The sequence below is a fragment of the Sander vitreus genome, chromosome 23, assembly GCF_031162955.1.
Source record: "Sander vitreus isolate 19-12246 chromosome 23, sanVit1, whole genome shotgun sequence".
In the NCBI taxonomy this organism is placed as follows: domain Eukaryota; kingdom Metazoa; phylum Chordata; class Actinopteri; order Perciformes; family Percidae; genus Sander; species Sander vitreus.
The window spans coordinates 18,829,356-18,844,658 of record NC_135877.1 but is presented as its reverse complement, the minus strand read 5'-3'; the positions used below and the strand labels follow the sequence as shown (position 1 = coordinate 18,844,658).

General features: G+C 42.4%; 1 protein-coding gene across 2 annotated transcripts; it reads left to right on the top strand.

Annotated features, from left to right (window-relative positions):
* The first annotated feature begins 49 nt into the window (after positions 1–49).
* On the top strand, positions 50–14,683 carry vezt (vezatin, adherens junctions transmembrane protein). Of its 2 annotated transcripts, none has more exons than XM_078242514.1 (12): positions 50–181; positions 1,340–1,477; positions 5,756–5,845; positions 5,972–6,156; positions 6,922–7,200; positions 8,139–8,285; positions 8,809–8,956; positions 9,366–9,718; positions 11,347–11,540; positions 11,814–11,920; positions 12,097–12,304; positions 12,503–14,683. In XM_078242514.1, the coding sequence occupies exons 1-12, from the start codon at positions 146–148 to the stop codon at positions 13,054–13,056; spliced, it is 2,439 nt and encodes an 812-aa protein (XP_078098640.1). In that variant the 5' UTR covers positions 50–145; the 3' UTR covers positions 13,057–14,683. The 2 variants fall into 2 exon arrangements, with proteins under 2 accessions (XP_078098640.1, XP_078098639.1); XM_078242513.1 differs by having other exon boundaries at positions 8,127–8,285.
* The last annotated feature ends 620 nt before the right edge of the window (positions 14,684–15,303 follow it).

Below are 15,303 nucleotides of genomic sequence, written 5' to 3'. Positions count from 1 at the left end.
GAAGACGAGCACTATGGGAATTGTAGTTTCAGCGACGTTTTTAGCAACCGGCTAACCACCAACTTCTCAACGGCTGGCTGTTCCTCACTACTGTCGCCTACAACTTCAGAATGCAGAACGGGCTGTGTATAGATGGCGGAGAGCAATGACTGAGGAGTTTGACGAAGATGTGGTATTTGAGGTTTGTATTACAGTCGCTATTTATTTTTTATTGAAACTTACGGATGCTTTGTCATACCTTGGAGTTCTGAGGTAAATGTAGACGCTGGGTTCCCGATTCATTAACGGCAGCTTAGCTCTATGGCTCACACACTCACACAGATAGCTTAACAAGCTAGTAGGCATGCGAGATCACATAAGCAGCCGTTTGCCCTGTTGCCATGCATTGGCAATCTAAAAGAAATCCACATATTTGGCTGGCTGCTAACTGTGTTTCTGCCAAAGAGCTTTTGGTGGTCATGAGAGGGAGCTGAGCTGTGCGAGTGTGCGCACTGTTATTGGTGTTTCATCATAAGCTACTAGATTGGGAGAGTGGTGGGGTGGGGATGACCAGATCCAATGCGTCGGTTCTGAAAAAAAAAAAATGAAATCCTTGACACACACGTAGCTACGTCTGGATGGTGACAACATGAGCTGCTGCGACTTCGTGTGACAATGCATGTGAGTAGCATTTCATTGTTATGCTGCTATCTGGGCATATAGCGTATTATGATGGGTCATTTACATTAAACTGAGAGGCACCAAAACACAGCAAATATGCTAAGTAATGTTTTCCCAGCAGCTGGGGGAGAACTGGGTCAGACATCTTTTGGACATATTCTGGCATGGGGTGTTTTTTTTTCTTCTCCTCTCTGCTTATTTCATGGCTGATTTGATTCTGAGCTGTCTTTGTTTAGGGTAAGAAACATCAGCGCCTGTGTTGATCCCTCTATGAGTAGATAGGATTATTACATTATGACTTGTGCTTAGATGTAGTCCAGTTTCCATGGTGCAATGAGAGGCTCCAAAGACAGTCCTGGCATCTGTATGAGTGATTTACAGATTCACATGTGAAGGCACTTAGCTCCCAGAACAGAAAAGTAAGCTGCATGGAGGAGATATGGGAGATGTGGGTGAGGGAGGTTCCTCAACTTCAGCTGATTAATCCTGAGGGAAGGTAGACTAGCTTGACGAATCAGTTCCCTCGCTTATCGGAGTCAGGACACTTTTGGATTCACTCTGGGGAAAAACTAGAGCAGAATAAGCTCAACTCGCATCAGACTGATGACCACATTTTCTCCCCCCTTCTCATCCATCATTCCTCAACAACTGGTCAATCTGTCTCTCTTTCTCTTTGCAGAACTCCCCTCTTTTCCAGTACCTGCATGATCTAGGGCACACAGACTTTGAGGCATGTCCAACAGCATCGCAGGACGACGAATATGGCGGACAAGAGGGAGACCTCACCACTCCTGACGAAGATCCACGGAAAACTTCAGTGAGTTCCTCCCATCCTTGACACGAATATCACACATGCCTGTCCTCTCCTAAAGACATTTTAATTTCCTCAAGTGTCACGAAGCATCTCAGTCCTGTGTAAGGCAACGCATGTATTGGATCACAAATCACTTCATATTCTATATTGTTCTCTGGTTTTACCTTATTTAAATTACTGTGTGGAGGTGTGGGGGAACACCTATAAAAGCTCACTGCAACCACTGATCACACTACAAAAAAGAGCCATAAGAACAGTTCATAAAGCAGGATATTATGATCACATCAACTTACTGTTTTTACATCCCAGAGCTTTGAAGCTCATTGATCTGGTTGAATTTCAAGTTGCACAAATCATGTATAAAGCAAAAAACAGACAACTAACAGGTAATGTTCAGAAGTTCTTTTTTGATAGAGAGGGGGGTTATAATTTAAGGGATAAGTTTAAATTCAAGGTTCTAGCTGTTTGCACGACTATACAAAGTCAATGCATTATAATCAGTGGTGTGAATATATATATATATATATATATATATATATATATATATATATATATAAGATGTGATAATATAAATAAGATATAAATATGTGGTAAATGAAATAATAATAATAATTTACTGAGTTATGGAAAAGGGGTAGGATTAAATAAGTGTATACTTCTTCCTACTCCTTTTCAGACAGGTCTAAGTTGACTAATGTTACTTATTGTTTATTGAATGTTTTGCTTATTTAACGTATTAGTAAATTTTTTTGACGTTTTATTTTTGATATGTCTGAAATAAATGTCTTCATTCATTCATTGTGATTGTAATGATCTTTTGTTGTGGACGGTTAGTCGGACAAAACGAGACATTAGATGATTATTACTATTTTATGACTTTTTTTTATTTATTTTTATAGACCAAACAATTAATAAAGAAAATGGTCTGCAGATGAATCAATAATTAAAATAAGGATTATTTGCATCTTTAGATGAACCAAGACCCCATCAGGTCAAACTCAGTCGACTATGTGACTGAGAGGGGCTAGGCCTAACTTACTCCATCACTATTCAAACAGTCTGCATCCCTGACCCGGGGCTGTGTGTGTCTGTCTGCGTGTGTTTGTCACAGAAAGTAATTCATTTGACTATTGACTCCAAACAGTGACACGTATTGGCAAACAATCACCCACAGACCGTTATGTGCACTGGTTTTCTTTGCTTCGCTTTAATCAGACAAAGCATGGCAACCAGGGCTTCCTACACACAGATGCAGGTATTTTGCGTTGCATGTTCTTTAATCTTTAATCGCACACATGGCAGATTCCTTTTCTGCATCTCTCTCCTGCTGTTGTCCTGATTTTTAGAAGAGATAGTCTGAATGTGATAACTGCGACCACACTCTGCTCTCCCCTTGACGTAATTCCTGAACCTACTCTTACAAATAGTTTGCGTTTTTGTTGATATTTACACATGTGTGCTTGTTTTTGGATCTGTGTGCGCTTCACCTCCGCAATCAAAGGAACTTGTGAACTTTGAATTGCACTTGCAGTAATCCAACCGTCGAAGACTGTAGTTTGAGTCGCCCTGTAATTCACACAGACTTGTCCTGGGAAGCTTCAGGATCAGATGACTCTGCCTCTCCTCGTTCTCCCCCCTCCTTATTTTCGACGGGAAACAGTTTTGTGTTTGTTTCGTTCAGGAACTTTCCGTACGTGTCACGCTTCCTCTCTGGTACGCTGTTGTTCTAAGGAGTTAAGGAGGATGAGTGATTCGGATGAGAGGGGTCGTCCCTGTGTGGCCAGTTTCCTGGAGCTCAGATAAAGTCGGAGCCGAGACAAAACACCTCGTTCACATAGACGGACCACAGTTTATCTTTTTTCTACATTACCAGTAAAAGGTCTTACTAAACACAGCTCACATACACATTTGTGGTACGTACTGTATATGTGAATGTCCTTGACCTGAATATTGATAATTTGGATGTCATGTCAATTCATTTGTATGTTGAAGCAGGATTAGCCCAAAACTTTTGCAAGTGGGATCATAATCGCAAAGGCTGCTGGTTCAAATCTATTATAGAAGTAATAAAAAAAATTAAAAAAAAACCCCAGCAAATATTCACATTTGAGATGTGGAACCAGTTAGTTTACTTGAAACAAAGACTTAGCTAGTTAGTTGCGGATTCATAACAGCAAAGTCTTCACATTGCTTGTTTTGTCCGACAAAAACCCAAAAGATATACAGTTCACAATGATATAAACGAGACGAAAATCCGCAAATTCTCACATTTGAGAAGCTGGAAACGGAGGAATTATTGGCTTGATAGGTAAAACCCCAGCTTGATGTTTTTACACGTAGGTTTTTGTTTGGATTAAAGAAGATATAATGCGTTTGTTAGCAAGCTTTAGAGGCGCTGGTAGGATTTTGTTTGGACAGAGCTAGGCTAGCTGTTTCCCCCTGTTTCCAGTCTTTGTGCTAAGCTAAGCTAATCATCTCCTGCCTCTGTACTGAATGGACAGATTTTTTCCCCCCTTCCAAAATGTTGAACTATTCCCTCAAAGCACTACATGCTTTACACATAGATTTGTTAACAAATGCAGCTGTGTGTGTGTGTGTGTGTGTGTGTGTGTGTGTGTGTGTGTGATGTGTGTGTGTGTGTGTGTGTGTGTGTGTGTGTGTGTGTGTGTGTGTGTGTGTCCGTTCACGCACGTAGTAGCCATCAGTCCAGTGTCTGGAAGCTGGAGTGTTTTCTGTATGACACCAGGAGAATACTGATGAGCAGGAGCTGACTGTGGCAGGATATTATACAGTAGTGGGAGTGCAGGCATCTGTGAGTTAATCTGTACATGGTTTACATCATCTCTGTGGTAGGATTAGCCGCTTTGATACTACAGAGAAGACGGAACAGGGGCTGTGGCCTACTTGGAGGCTGATGACTGTTGCTGTGTGAATGCCCAGTCCTGAAACCCAGTCTCAAATAATGAATCAATACTACTGCAGCCATTGGAATAATAACACTTGTGCTTCACCCCACAGAAAAGGGGTCAGCTGAGCTCACAGGCTGCCCAGTCTGAATCAATAACCGGCTGGAGCGCGCACACACTCCACAGGATGTTATGATGCTGGTTTCTACAGGATTCTCAGTTTTTTTTAACCCTCCTGTTGTCCTCAGGTCAAATTTGACCCATTTTCAACAAGTTTCTATATCAGAAATGTGTGTTTCTTTCAACCGAATTGTCCAAAAAAATAACGTAGATGGTTCCCTACAACGCTCTTCACAAGTAAAATAAATGGTCAGTTCACTATGTTCATTGAATTTGGGTGTTTTATTCAAGTTTATAGCATTTGAAGAAAAAAATTGATATAAGAATGTTGAAAAAAAAAAAAAAAGATTAAAATCTTTGGAAATAGCTTCAAAAAAGAAGAAAAAATGTTTTAAAAAAAAAAGCGCAGAAGTGACAAAAAACTTGGACAAAAATGTGGGAAAAAAAAAGAAGTTTTGATTTCCAATCTTGACCCAGAAAAACTAAAAGTTGCTTGGTTGACGGGAAGACAACACAAAATGAGTCCCAACACTCTAAGCAGATTAGTTAGAATACTAGATCCTATTCATGATTAGGCATTACACAGTTTGGGATTTTTGTAGGCTCCTTAGCACTTGCAAGAAAAACTTGCAACAACTTGCACATTTTGAACCACCTGAGGTTTATTCTGCATTGAAATGTCAACACACTTTAAAATGTTGGCCACTATGTCACTCTGGTTGTGATTGGATGTCTCAGACTGTTTACAGTGCGAGTCCACGGTGCAGAGACTCCTTAGAAGCAAGAAATAAAACAGAAGTGTGCGTTTGTTTCTGTGTAGTGTACGCAGTGTCTCCATTGAAAGGCGTACAAATGTGTTTCTTTTTCTAGAACCAAAGCAATCCTTCCTTTCCATCTGTCAACCGTGTAATTTCAGAGAATAAAAGCTTTAGTTTTACTGATGCCGAAAATGTAAACATGTAGTTATAACACCGAAATGGAAATTCAACAAATTGATGTGGTTTTTTTGCCACAGCAGAGCTATATAAGACCGAGTGTGTGTTTTTGAGTGCACACAGTTGCTATTTATTAGATGTGTGATTCCTGGGAAATAAAGCCAAGCTAAAGGAAGCACACCAAAATGTTTTTTGGTATTGTAATCTGGAATATATTTCACTTATCCATTGTGGGCACAAAATAATGGAAAGCCCTGAATAAAACTGGAATGGAACCTAATTAACTGATTTATAACCTTTTCCCTGTCTGTGATTTGCAGGGAGGACGCTTCTGGAGACTGGCTGAAGCGTTGTGGAGATGGAGTCCGATTCACCAGGCGGCTGCCTCTCGTAAGATGGGCCAGCAGCTGGTAGGTAGAATGGCAAACGGAAAGGAATGCTGGCACTGAAACCAGCAACTTCACTCTGTTTTACATTTAAAGGCATCTCTTTGTTTTATGCACTTTTTCTTTAATGTGTTTCTCTTTCTCTTGTAGGACTGCGTCTTCGGCCAGTACTCTGTGAAGTGCATTCTGGACCAGGATGTGCTGCTGCAGGAGGATGTGGAGCTGATCGAGCTGTTGGACCCGAGTCTGCTCACCCTCGGCTCGTCCGTCTCTGGCTCATCCAGCCGAGCGAGCAGCCTGCCCAGACCAAGCCTCATAGCCAGGCCCTCCCTATGGTACATTGTTAGGAAACAAATACATAGAGACACCAAAGGATGGGCAAAGCAAGAGAATATAATGCATTCCAGTACAACCCCAGCACAAACTGAAACTATGGCCTCTAAAACAATAGTAAAAGTAAACGTTCAGAAAAGTATAGTTTTTTGGAAGGAAAGTCTCTTAAAGATTATGTATTGCAGGGATAACGTTTTGGATTGTGTGATATTGTGGAGTGTTCCTCTTAGTCCATCCCATCTATATTTGATTTGATTTGATTTGATTAGGATCCCAATTAGCTGATGCAGAACATCAGCTCTTCCTGGGGTCCATATCCTGGGTATATACAGTCATTTTTGACTTTATTAATTAGTGTAAGCACTGAAGTTTTCAACAAAGACCTGCAAAAAGAGCACCTTCTGACAAGACAAGAAATTGAAATTTGACAAAACACAGATGCAAAAGACTAGTATTTGTATCTACAGCATTATTAATATAACAAAATAAATGTTTTCATTTAATGACATTTGAAACGAATGGCAGAATTTTTATCAATTCAGTATATGTATTTATTACAGCCTTGGTATTCTCGGGATGCTACAAAGATAACAAAGATTAAAGAAACTTAAAAAAAAAAAAACAGTAATTGCTAGTGAATTGATTCTAATAATAGTGTCTTATTAAAGGGACACTCCAGGAATTTAGTATTGCACTTTCATCTAAACTGTCAAATGAACAGTTAATGGTTGCACTAATCACAACTCCCTCCTGTTGTCCTCACTCAGGGACGTGGCGGGGCTGGTCTGCCTGTCTGCGGTGCTGCTGGGTGTCTGCTCTGAGGGCCTGTGGTCGCTGGCGGCAGCCCCGTGGGGCCTGGCACTGCTGGGCTGGCTTGGACTGAGGGGAGTCATGCTGTGGAGAATGGGCCGCATGCAGAGAGCCGTCCACGCACGGGCCACGCAACTCCAGACTCTGGTCCACAACAGCAAGACTCTGACCGGGCTGTCTCGTAAAGCCCTGCGCCTGGTGCAGGAGACGGAGGTCATCTCCAGAGGGTTCACCCTGTAAGTGTGCTTGTTTTATGTTTACCTACATGCATATCACCCAATCTCAGAATGTCCATGTGCATTTCCTGTCATGTCTCCTACTGTCACTGCTTGGTTCAAGCCTCCTCAGTTGATTCACTTTTGGGTGGTGTCTTAGTTAAATTACCTTCTCTCAGGTAGTGTGTCTGTAGGTGTTTTATTATTTATGCCAGCTCTTGTTTTAGACACAGTTTGTCTCTGTCTGTGTGTATAGCTTTAGCATTGTCTATAAAAGCACGTACTTTAATCACTTAAGTAAGTTAAATGAATACTTTTGCTCTCTTGTCGAGAGTTAGATAAGAAGATTGATACCACTTTCATATTTGTACGGGAAATATGAAGCCATAGCTAGCGGCCAATTAGCTTAGTTTAGCTTAGCATAAAGACAGGAAATGGGAAAACCGCTAGCCTGGATCCGAAAGTCCGACCAGAACGTCCTATTTACACTTTAGTTTTTGTAAGAACTAAACAAACAAGATGTAGGATGTTAATTATTGAGCTTTGGAAGGTGCTGATAGGTGGATTTTGTTACATTTGGACAGAGCCATTCTAGCTGTTTGACCTTGTTTCCAGTCTTTAGCTTAGCTTAGCTAACCAGCTGCAGCTGTAGCTCCATATTTACCACACAGACATGAGTGCTTACGATTTTGTCATGTATCTCCTGGTAAGAAAGTGATTTAAGCACATTATTTCCTAAAATGTTGAACTATTCCTTCAATAGCATGTCACATTGTCTTGTTCGTCACAACTGCATTGTGTTTTTAACACTCCTGTGTTAGCGCTCATTGTCTGAGTTTGTTGGTTAGTTTTGTGTGTCGTCTTTAGTGATGTGGTGTTCAGTGTTGCGTGTGCCCCCCTGCCTCTTTGGGACGTCTCCACAGTTGTATCACATTTCACTTGTCAAGTCTGCTCGACAGGGTGAGTGCGGCCAACTCCTTTAGCAGGGCGGGGCCGGGGGTGGTGCCACGAGGCCAGCAGCTGATCGGACTGAGGAAGGCCCTGTACCGGGCGCTCCGGACGGCCTTCAGAGCGTCTCGTAGAGCCACCTGTCACATGCTCAAGGCATATCCTTTACCTTGAGATAAAGACTTAATAACTCAAAATAGTGCTCTTATTTTGGAACTCCTTTCTAGTGGCACAGCGTGTAATTAGCCTGGTTTTGGCATCATAAGTATAAAGCAGACTGCATAAATTCATACCCTTTTGTGACAAAGACTTATACTTGTTTTTATAACTTGTTTTATTTCAGATGCACACATATGCTTAAAGATACTCTCGATCAAAAAGGAGTATATATATGAGTATGGAGGGAAAATGTTATTGGTTTCTTGTTTTTTGAGGTTAACGGCTATTACTCAGCAAGACGAGAATGTTGATTGAGGTCGGAAATCCCCAGACCTCTTTTGATCTCATTCAGTTGTTGACGATTTGTAGACTTTTATAGGCATTAATATGCTATTTGAAATATGAAATGACCCTGTATAAATCTAGAATTTTGTGAGGTAATGTTTTTATGAGACACAAATAGGTGCACACTGTTTTTTTTTCAAAGAAGTGTGATGTGTCCTTAACCCCCTCCCCCCCAACGTTCCCTCTGAACTCTGAGATCGATAATGTGACCAACTATGTGTCTGCGGTGCCTCTGAAGGAGCTGGGACTCGGCCTGGGGATTGAGCACCTGGGTGACGAGCAGGCTCAGGAGCTGACTGATGACTATAGCCTGCCTGCCCTGAAGGTAAGGCCTTGCAGACAGAGTGGCTAGCTGATTCCCCCTCTTTCCAGGCTCAACTAAGCTAACTGGCTGCTGGCGGAAGCCTCGACCTACCGCACAGACATGAAAGTGGTAATGATCTGCTCAGCTAACTCTCAACAAGAACGGGAAGAAGCTTAATCTTAATCTACTTTATCCACTTCTCTGCTGTCTATCCTGTAATATGAGTACCTTGCAAACACTTACAGTTTTGTCACATAGCCTATTGAGTGTATTCATGAACTGATCTCATTTTGGCTCTTGAATTGAAAGGACTGAAACAAGCAACAATTGACAGCTGAAAGAGCCAAAGAAAGGAATGGTGATGGTTCTGTGATGAAGGGCTTATATGCATATATGTTGTTCAGCAGACGTTTGTTGTTTTGTCCTGTAGATGCTGTTCCAGCTGTGGGTGGGACAAAGCTCTGAATGTTTCCGTCGACTGGCTCTTCTCCTGTCACACCGAGTAGAGGAGCCAGAAGAGGGCAAACCCAACGAAGACACCTCCCCACCCCCTCCCCCACTGCACCGCTCCATCGCCGCTGTGACCGAGCCCCTCCATCACGCTCTGGGCAGCTGCCTCTGTGAAGTGCAGCGCAGCTACGACTTCCACCGACACTTTGAGACCCATCTGAGGACGACGGGCTCTGACAGGACGGGGAGAGCAAGGGAGAAATGCCGGGAGCTCAACACCCTGCACACCTCCATCCGAAGCCTGCAGCTGCACCTCAAGGCCCTGCTCAGCGAGTGAGACACACACACATACACACTCACACTCACACTCTCACAATCCTGACTGCCCTCATTCTACACTTCCCATAAGAGGAGATGAGACTTTAATGATCAGTGAGGGGAAACTGGGTCATTCCACCAGCAAAGCAGTATTAGTACAAAGTAAAGAAATAAATGAGGGTATAGAAAGTAGGATTGTAGGGATGTACTAGAAATATATTAAAAGTAAGAAATGTAAATTACACCATTTCAAGTAGTGCTATGTTGTACTAAAACATGTAATTATTTACAGTTTAATTGATCAAAAAACAGAACATTTCTGCAATATACTATTATAATGCAGAAAATACAGAAAAATCTACTAAATGGACCTTGAGTTGAGATTTTCTTGTCAAATATGAAAATAATATTAAAAATGGCATGAGTCACAAATAAAAGACACAAAATTAATGAAAGGGCAAATATGAATTTTCAAACTATACACTGAATGTAAAAAAACTAGGGACTAAATAGGAAACTATTTGTACTTTTAATAAAGCAGACAGATAGCCGTTATCCCTCAATGATTTCCTTTATTAAATTCATAGCACTCACAATGGAGCCGATGGAGATGAAGAAAAACAGTTAGAAGGATTTGTAAATTCTGAGACTACCAAGAAGTAGATTGTGGAAAAGGCTCACCGGAATATAAAAGTGCCATTTAATATGAGCCCCGGCATCAAAGTTTATAGTTATGACCACACATTGAAGCCCTAACAAGAAAGGATTGTGCAAATTATTTAAAAAAAAACTAAAAAACGGCAGGTAATAATTTTTATTGAAAGTGTTTTAACTTGCTGTATTATCTGCTGGTTCGGAAATACAACTGAGTCACAGAAAAAGACAATCAGAAAAACAGTAACTGCCAGCAAGTTACTTGGGATAACATTACCGAGCATTGAACACATTTACAAAGACAGACTGGTGAGAAAGGCCAACGACATTGTATGTGACTGCACACACCCCCTGGCCTCTCATTTTAAACTACTGCCATCTAGGCGTCGTTTCTGCTCACCCCTTCTGACCAAGAACAGATCCAAATTCTCTTTTGTACCGCAAGCCATTTATTTTTTTATTTTTTGGGGCATTTTTAGGCCTTTATTCACAGGACAGCTGAAGAAATGAAAGGGGAGAGAGAGGGGGGAATGACATGCAGCAAAGAGCCGCAGGTCGGAGTCGAACCTGGGCCCGCTGCATCGAGGAGTAAACCTCTATATATGGGCGCCAGCTCTACCAACTGAGCCATCCGGGCGCCCATGTATGGACTATTTGTTATGGTATCATATGTCTGATGTGCCTTGCGACTGTGCTGCAAACCCAACTGCCCCACGGGGACAATAAAGTCATCTACCACTATTACAATCGTAGTTTTGTAAATGACAACTTACAGTTTGACGCTCTCTTCCCCCGTTTGTTTGGATGTCATGTTTGTGAAACTTAACATTTAGACAGAAAACTATATAAACCTAACTTAAAGCAGCCAAGTCTAGCTTGAGTTTCGTCTGCACTTTCTGTTTCGTTTCTTGGCAAAACATATAGCGTAAAAGTCGCCTAATTGTCAATGTCAACATTCCTCCTCCTCCTTCTGTTTTTGATATCGTCAGGATGATCATCCTGGAGGATGACCTGGAGAAGCTGATGGTGTCCAAGGAACCGACGGAGTTGACATTCGAGGGCTACCAGGACCTCAGTGACCGGCTGCACCAGCTGCAGCCTCACATGCAGGCCAGCACCGGCTGCTGGGAGGACACCATCTGCCAGGTGGAGCGCATGCTGAGACGGGCCAACGCCTGTCCAGGTGAGCTGGTTCCAACGCAAAGACTCTCATTGCTGTTCGTTAAATGTAACGCCACGGCCGACAGCCAATACAGAACAGTGACATCACCGTTAGCAGTATATTAGTTTCCATATTTACACAGGGCCTATTTTTAGCGTAGGCTCCCTCCTTCCTTTACCATGACTCAAGACTATTGACAGTGCTGGTGGAAGTGGCTCCTTCACAATGTAGGGCAAGAAACAGACCAACCAGAGCACGACAGTCAGTTTGCAATAACGCACACCATCTCTTCAGGTTATGCTGAGGGTCTGGAGCAGTGTGGTACCCCTGTAACCGAGATTCCTGCTCCTCCTCCATCCTACCCGTTAATCCTGGACAGAGACCCTGTGCCAGAAGAGCTGGTAAGATGAAATGTCCACCTGGCATCTTGCATTGTGTGCCTCCTATTTACACCAAGATTTCCTCTCCACAGTCAAGATTCATGTCCCTAGTATGTGGCCTATAACACTGTAGTATGTGGCCTCCATCCTGATCTGTTTCCCTGTTGTCAACCTCCCCTGCTGTTTCATTGGACCAGGAGTGGGAGGCCTACGTGTCCGACTCCGAATCTGACGGTGAAGGCAGAGGGTCTTGGTCTGACATCTTGTCACCGGAGGAACGGGAGCGGCAGCGCCGGGAGAGGGAGGAGTCCCGTCGCGTCCTGTCGGAGCTCAAAGCTGTGCTGGGCTTCCGTGCGTCAGAGGGGGAGAGGATGAAGAGGAAGCAGCTGCTTTTCAGCGACCAAGGTCTGCACCTCTCTCCTGTCATCATTTATAGATGAGGACGTTAGAGTTTGACTGGTGGTGATTTAGCTGGTATTGTTAATATTCTTGGATTGAGCCTGTGACGGACTTGCCCATATCAGATTTGTAATACAAGGTTAAAACTGCAAATCAATATATGAGTTCAACCCTAAGTGATATATTTCCTCTTCTCTCGTGCAGCTGCTGTGACACCTTCAGCTCACAGTGAGAGTTCAGATCCTGCCACAAAGCCGTCAGACGCTCCGACTTCTCTGGGATCCATAGAAAGTGACGACAAAGAAGGAAACCACTTTTCAGAGTGCTCTGCAGGAAACAAAGGGGAGGAAGGGGAAGGAAAAGATGGCAGGGTGAGGCCTGACCCCTTCGCAGAGCCGGTGACGGAGTTCAGCTGTGGTTTGGAGGAGAAGGAAGGGGATTTGGGAGGAACCTCAGTGTGTACCAGAGGAGGAGGAGGAGCGTCTGAGCTACACCAATACGACGGCGTCCTGGAGGAGGGCCAGAACGGTCTGGACTGCTTCCTGAAGCCTAAAGTCCCTGCCGTCACTGTGATGGACAGACTGACGGAGCTCCACGGCTCAGAGGCTCTCAGCTTCAGCTCCGCCCTCGCCGCTCAGGTGGCGGCACGCTCGCACTCGCTCATCGCCATGGAGGAGCAGACGTTCGGTGATGAGGAGGAGGAGGAGGAGGATGAAGAGGAGAGCGACAGTCAAACCCTTGAGAAGGACTTAAATTAAAACCCCCGCTGCTTTAACCTAGCACTGAGCAGAGACTGTATTTATGTCTGATTGTCTGGGTGTCTTTTATCGATGGGTCTGTGTTACATCTTAACCGTTTCTTGTGTGGAGGCATTTCAAATTTACGCCACTCTCTCTATACCCATCCGTCCATTTTACTGTACATTACCCACAATTCTTACTGCTCTTTTGCTGTTAAAACTCAGGTACCAGAACCACTAAAACATGACCTTATAGTGTTAAGATCGGAAGACCAAAATGTAGTGCAGTGCAGTTACCTGGTAACATCAACAGTGTATATTGTTCACAGTCATTCAGTATGTCTGGAAATGAAGATTGTAGGAAACATTGGCTCCATATATATATATATATATATAAAAAGTGTAATGATGTAATAGGATTCTTTGAGAGAAAAAGATTGGATTTAAATGCAGTTTTTCAAAACACGCCAATCTGAGTAACTTTTATTATTATTATTATATTATTATATTATTGTGCGCTGGGGGAGTTGAAAGGTCAAGAGGCAATATTCTGAGATACAATGGTACTTCTTTGTGTTCAGACAGAAGGCGAAGTGAGATGCAAACAGCTGTCTGCCTGATTTTTAAAAACATTTCATCTTATGCGACAAATTTCAAGCTCATCTCGGAGCTTTATGAAACGTCCAGAAATAAAAGGAAAGAGTGTCACAATGTCAGAATACTCTGTTACAAGTAACAGTCTTGTATTCAGAATTCAACTGAACCTAAATATTGTCAACAAAATGTAGTTAAAGTGTAAAAATAAAAGTACTCGTAAAGCATAATAGCCCATTTCAGAGTATTTATAAAACAAAGTTAAGATTTTTTTATTTTTTAGGATTTCCGGTGCTCAAATTTGTACTCAGGTACAGTACTTGGGTAAATGTTTCCACTACTGCAGTAGTTAGTATATTGAATGTTTCAGGTGAAAAAATACAGTCCAGAAGTCAAGTTCGTGTGAATGACGCAAGGGGAAAATATGCTTCACTTTCTACCCGAACACACCTGAAGAAGAAGGTTGAACTCGGCTGACTTTAATTCCTAGAGTCAGACAGTTATATGCACACACAATGTGTGAGAGGGAGCTCTGCATGAAGAGGAAGTAGAAATGCTATTTTTATTATCAGCGCTTTGTTTTTGTCTGGCCCTTTCTGGGATCCATCTCCCTACTTACTGTCTGACTGGACGCGATGGTGGTCGGACACATAGCCGACATTCACAACCCTATTTCGACTACAACGCTATTGTATCTAAGAACAATTCATGAAGACGGCGTCTGTGTTTACAGGGGCACACTGGGAGGAAAGATCACAAAGACTTGTTTATGACTCCACACTTTATGGACTGAACTGTGTGCTGCTGTGAGGTTTTTAAATCAAATAGCTGTACGGGTATAGTAATAAAGGTTGATTTTCTCTCATGTGAGGGCAATCTATAACTATGTTTCTTATTAAGTTGCCATAAAAGTCTGACAGCCCTGGTGTATGTGCCACCACACTTCATCTTCCCAGTCTTTCTTGTCACCATGTCTGCCTTGTCCTGACCCTTTCTGCACCCTCTCTTTGGGTGAGGTCTACCCCCCCCTCCTCCTGCATTTTCCAACTTGAAATAAAATACCATTCTGGAAGTGTTCAATGTATCCTGAAGTCTTTTGTGGCGCTCATGTTTCAGAGGCTCTCACGGTAGGGGTAGAGAAACAGCTTTGGTGTGTTACTTGATATGTTTTGTAGGATTTTGCATTTGTCTCACCCACACCAGCTGGTGCTCCACTTTAAAGCCATTCCTGCCTTTGGAGAGTTACATACAGACCTGGTGAAGTGGACTAAAGACTTAACATATAAGTGTCCCTGTCTTGGGATTTAGTACACTTAAAAAGGGAAACCCCATATTTCAGTAACTCTACCTCTGACATTTTAGTTTGCCATTAAACACATCAGATAAGGATTTGACTGAGCAACATATACTGGAACTGTCTTCTCCTGTGCAAATGTGCATCAAGTGGCATAAATGCTTCTAAATATAAAGCACCACACAATTTTATTAGTGACATTATTTTTTATTAGGTTGCTGACTGTTACAGGTTTGCCCCCTAGTGGTCAATTCTGTGACTGACGCGTTCTTTTGGCAATAATGTAGGATTTTTGATGCATATAGTTTTGTGTAAAAATTAACTTAAAACCCATAAATAATGCTATGGACTGTTTTAGTGTTTAGTTTGATTGTTTTT

Coding starts and splice junctions, on each gene's coding strand:
- vezt (XM_078242513.1), top strand. CDS start 146: ATGACTGAGGAGTTTGACGAAGATGTGGTATTTGAG. Junction 8,286..8,808: donor ACCTGTCACATGCTCAAGGC/ATATCCTTTACC, acceptor CTCCCCCCCAAC/GTTCCCTCTGAACTCTGAGA. Junction 8,957..9,365: donor ATAGCCTGCCTGCCCTGAAG/GTAAGGCCTTGC, acceptor TTTGTCCTGTAG/ATGCTGTTCCAGCTGTGGGT.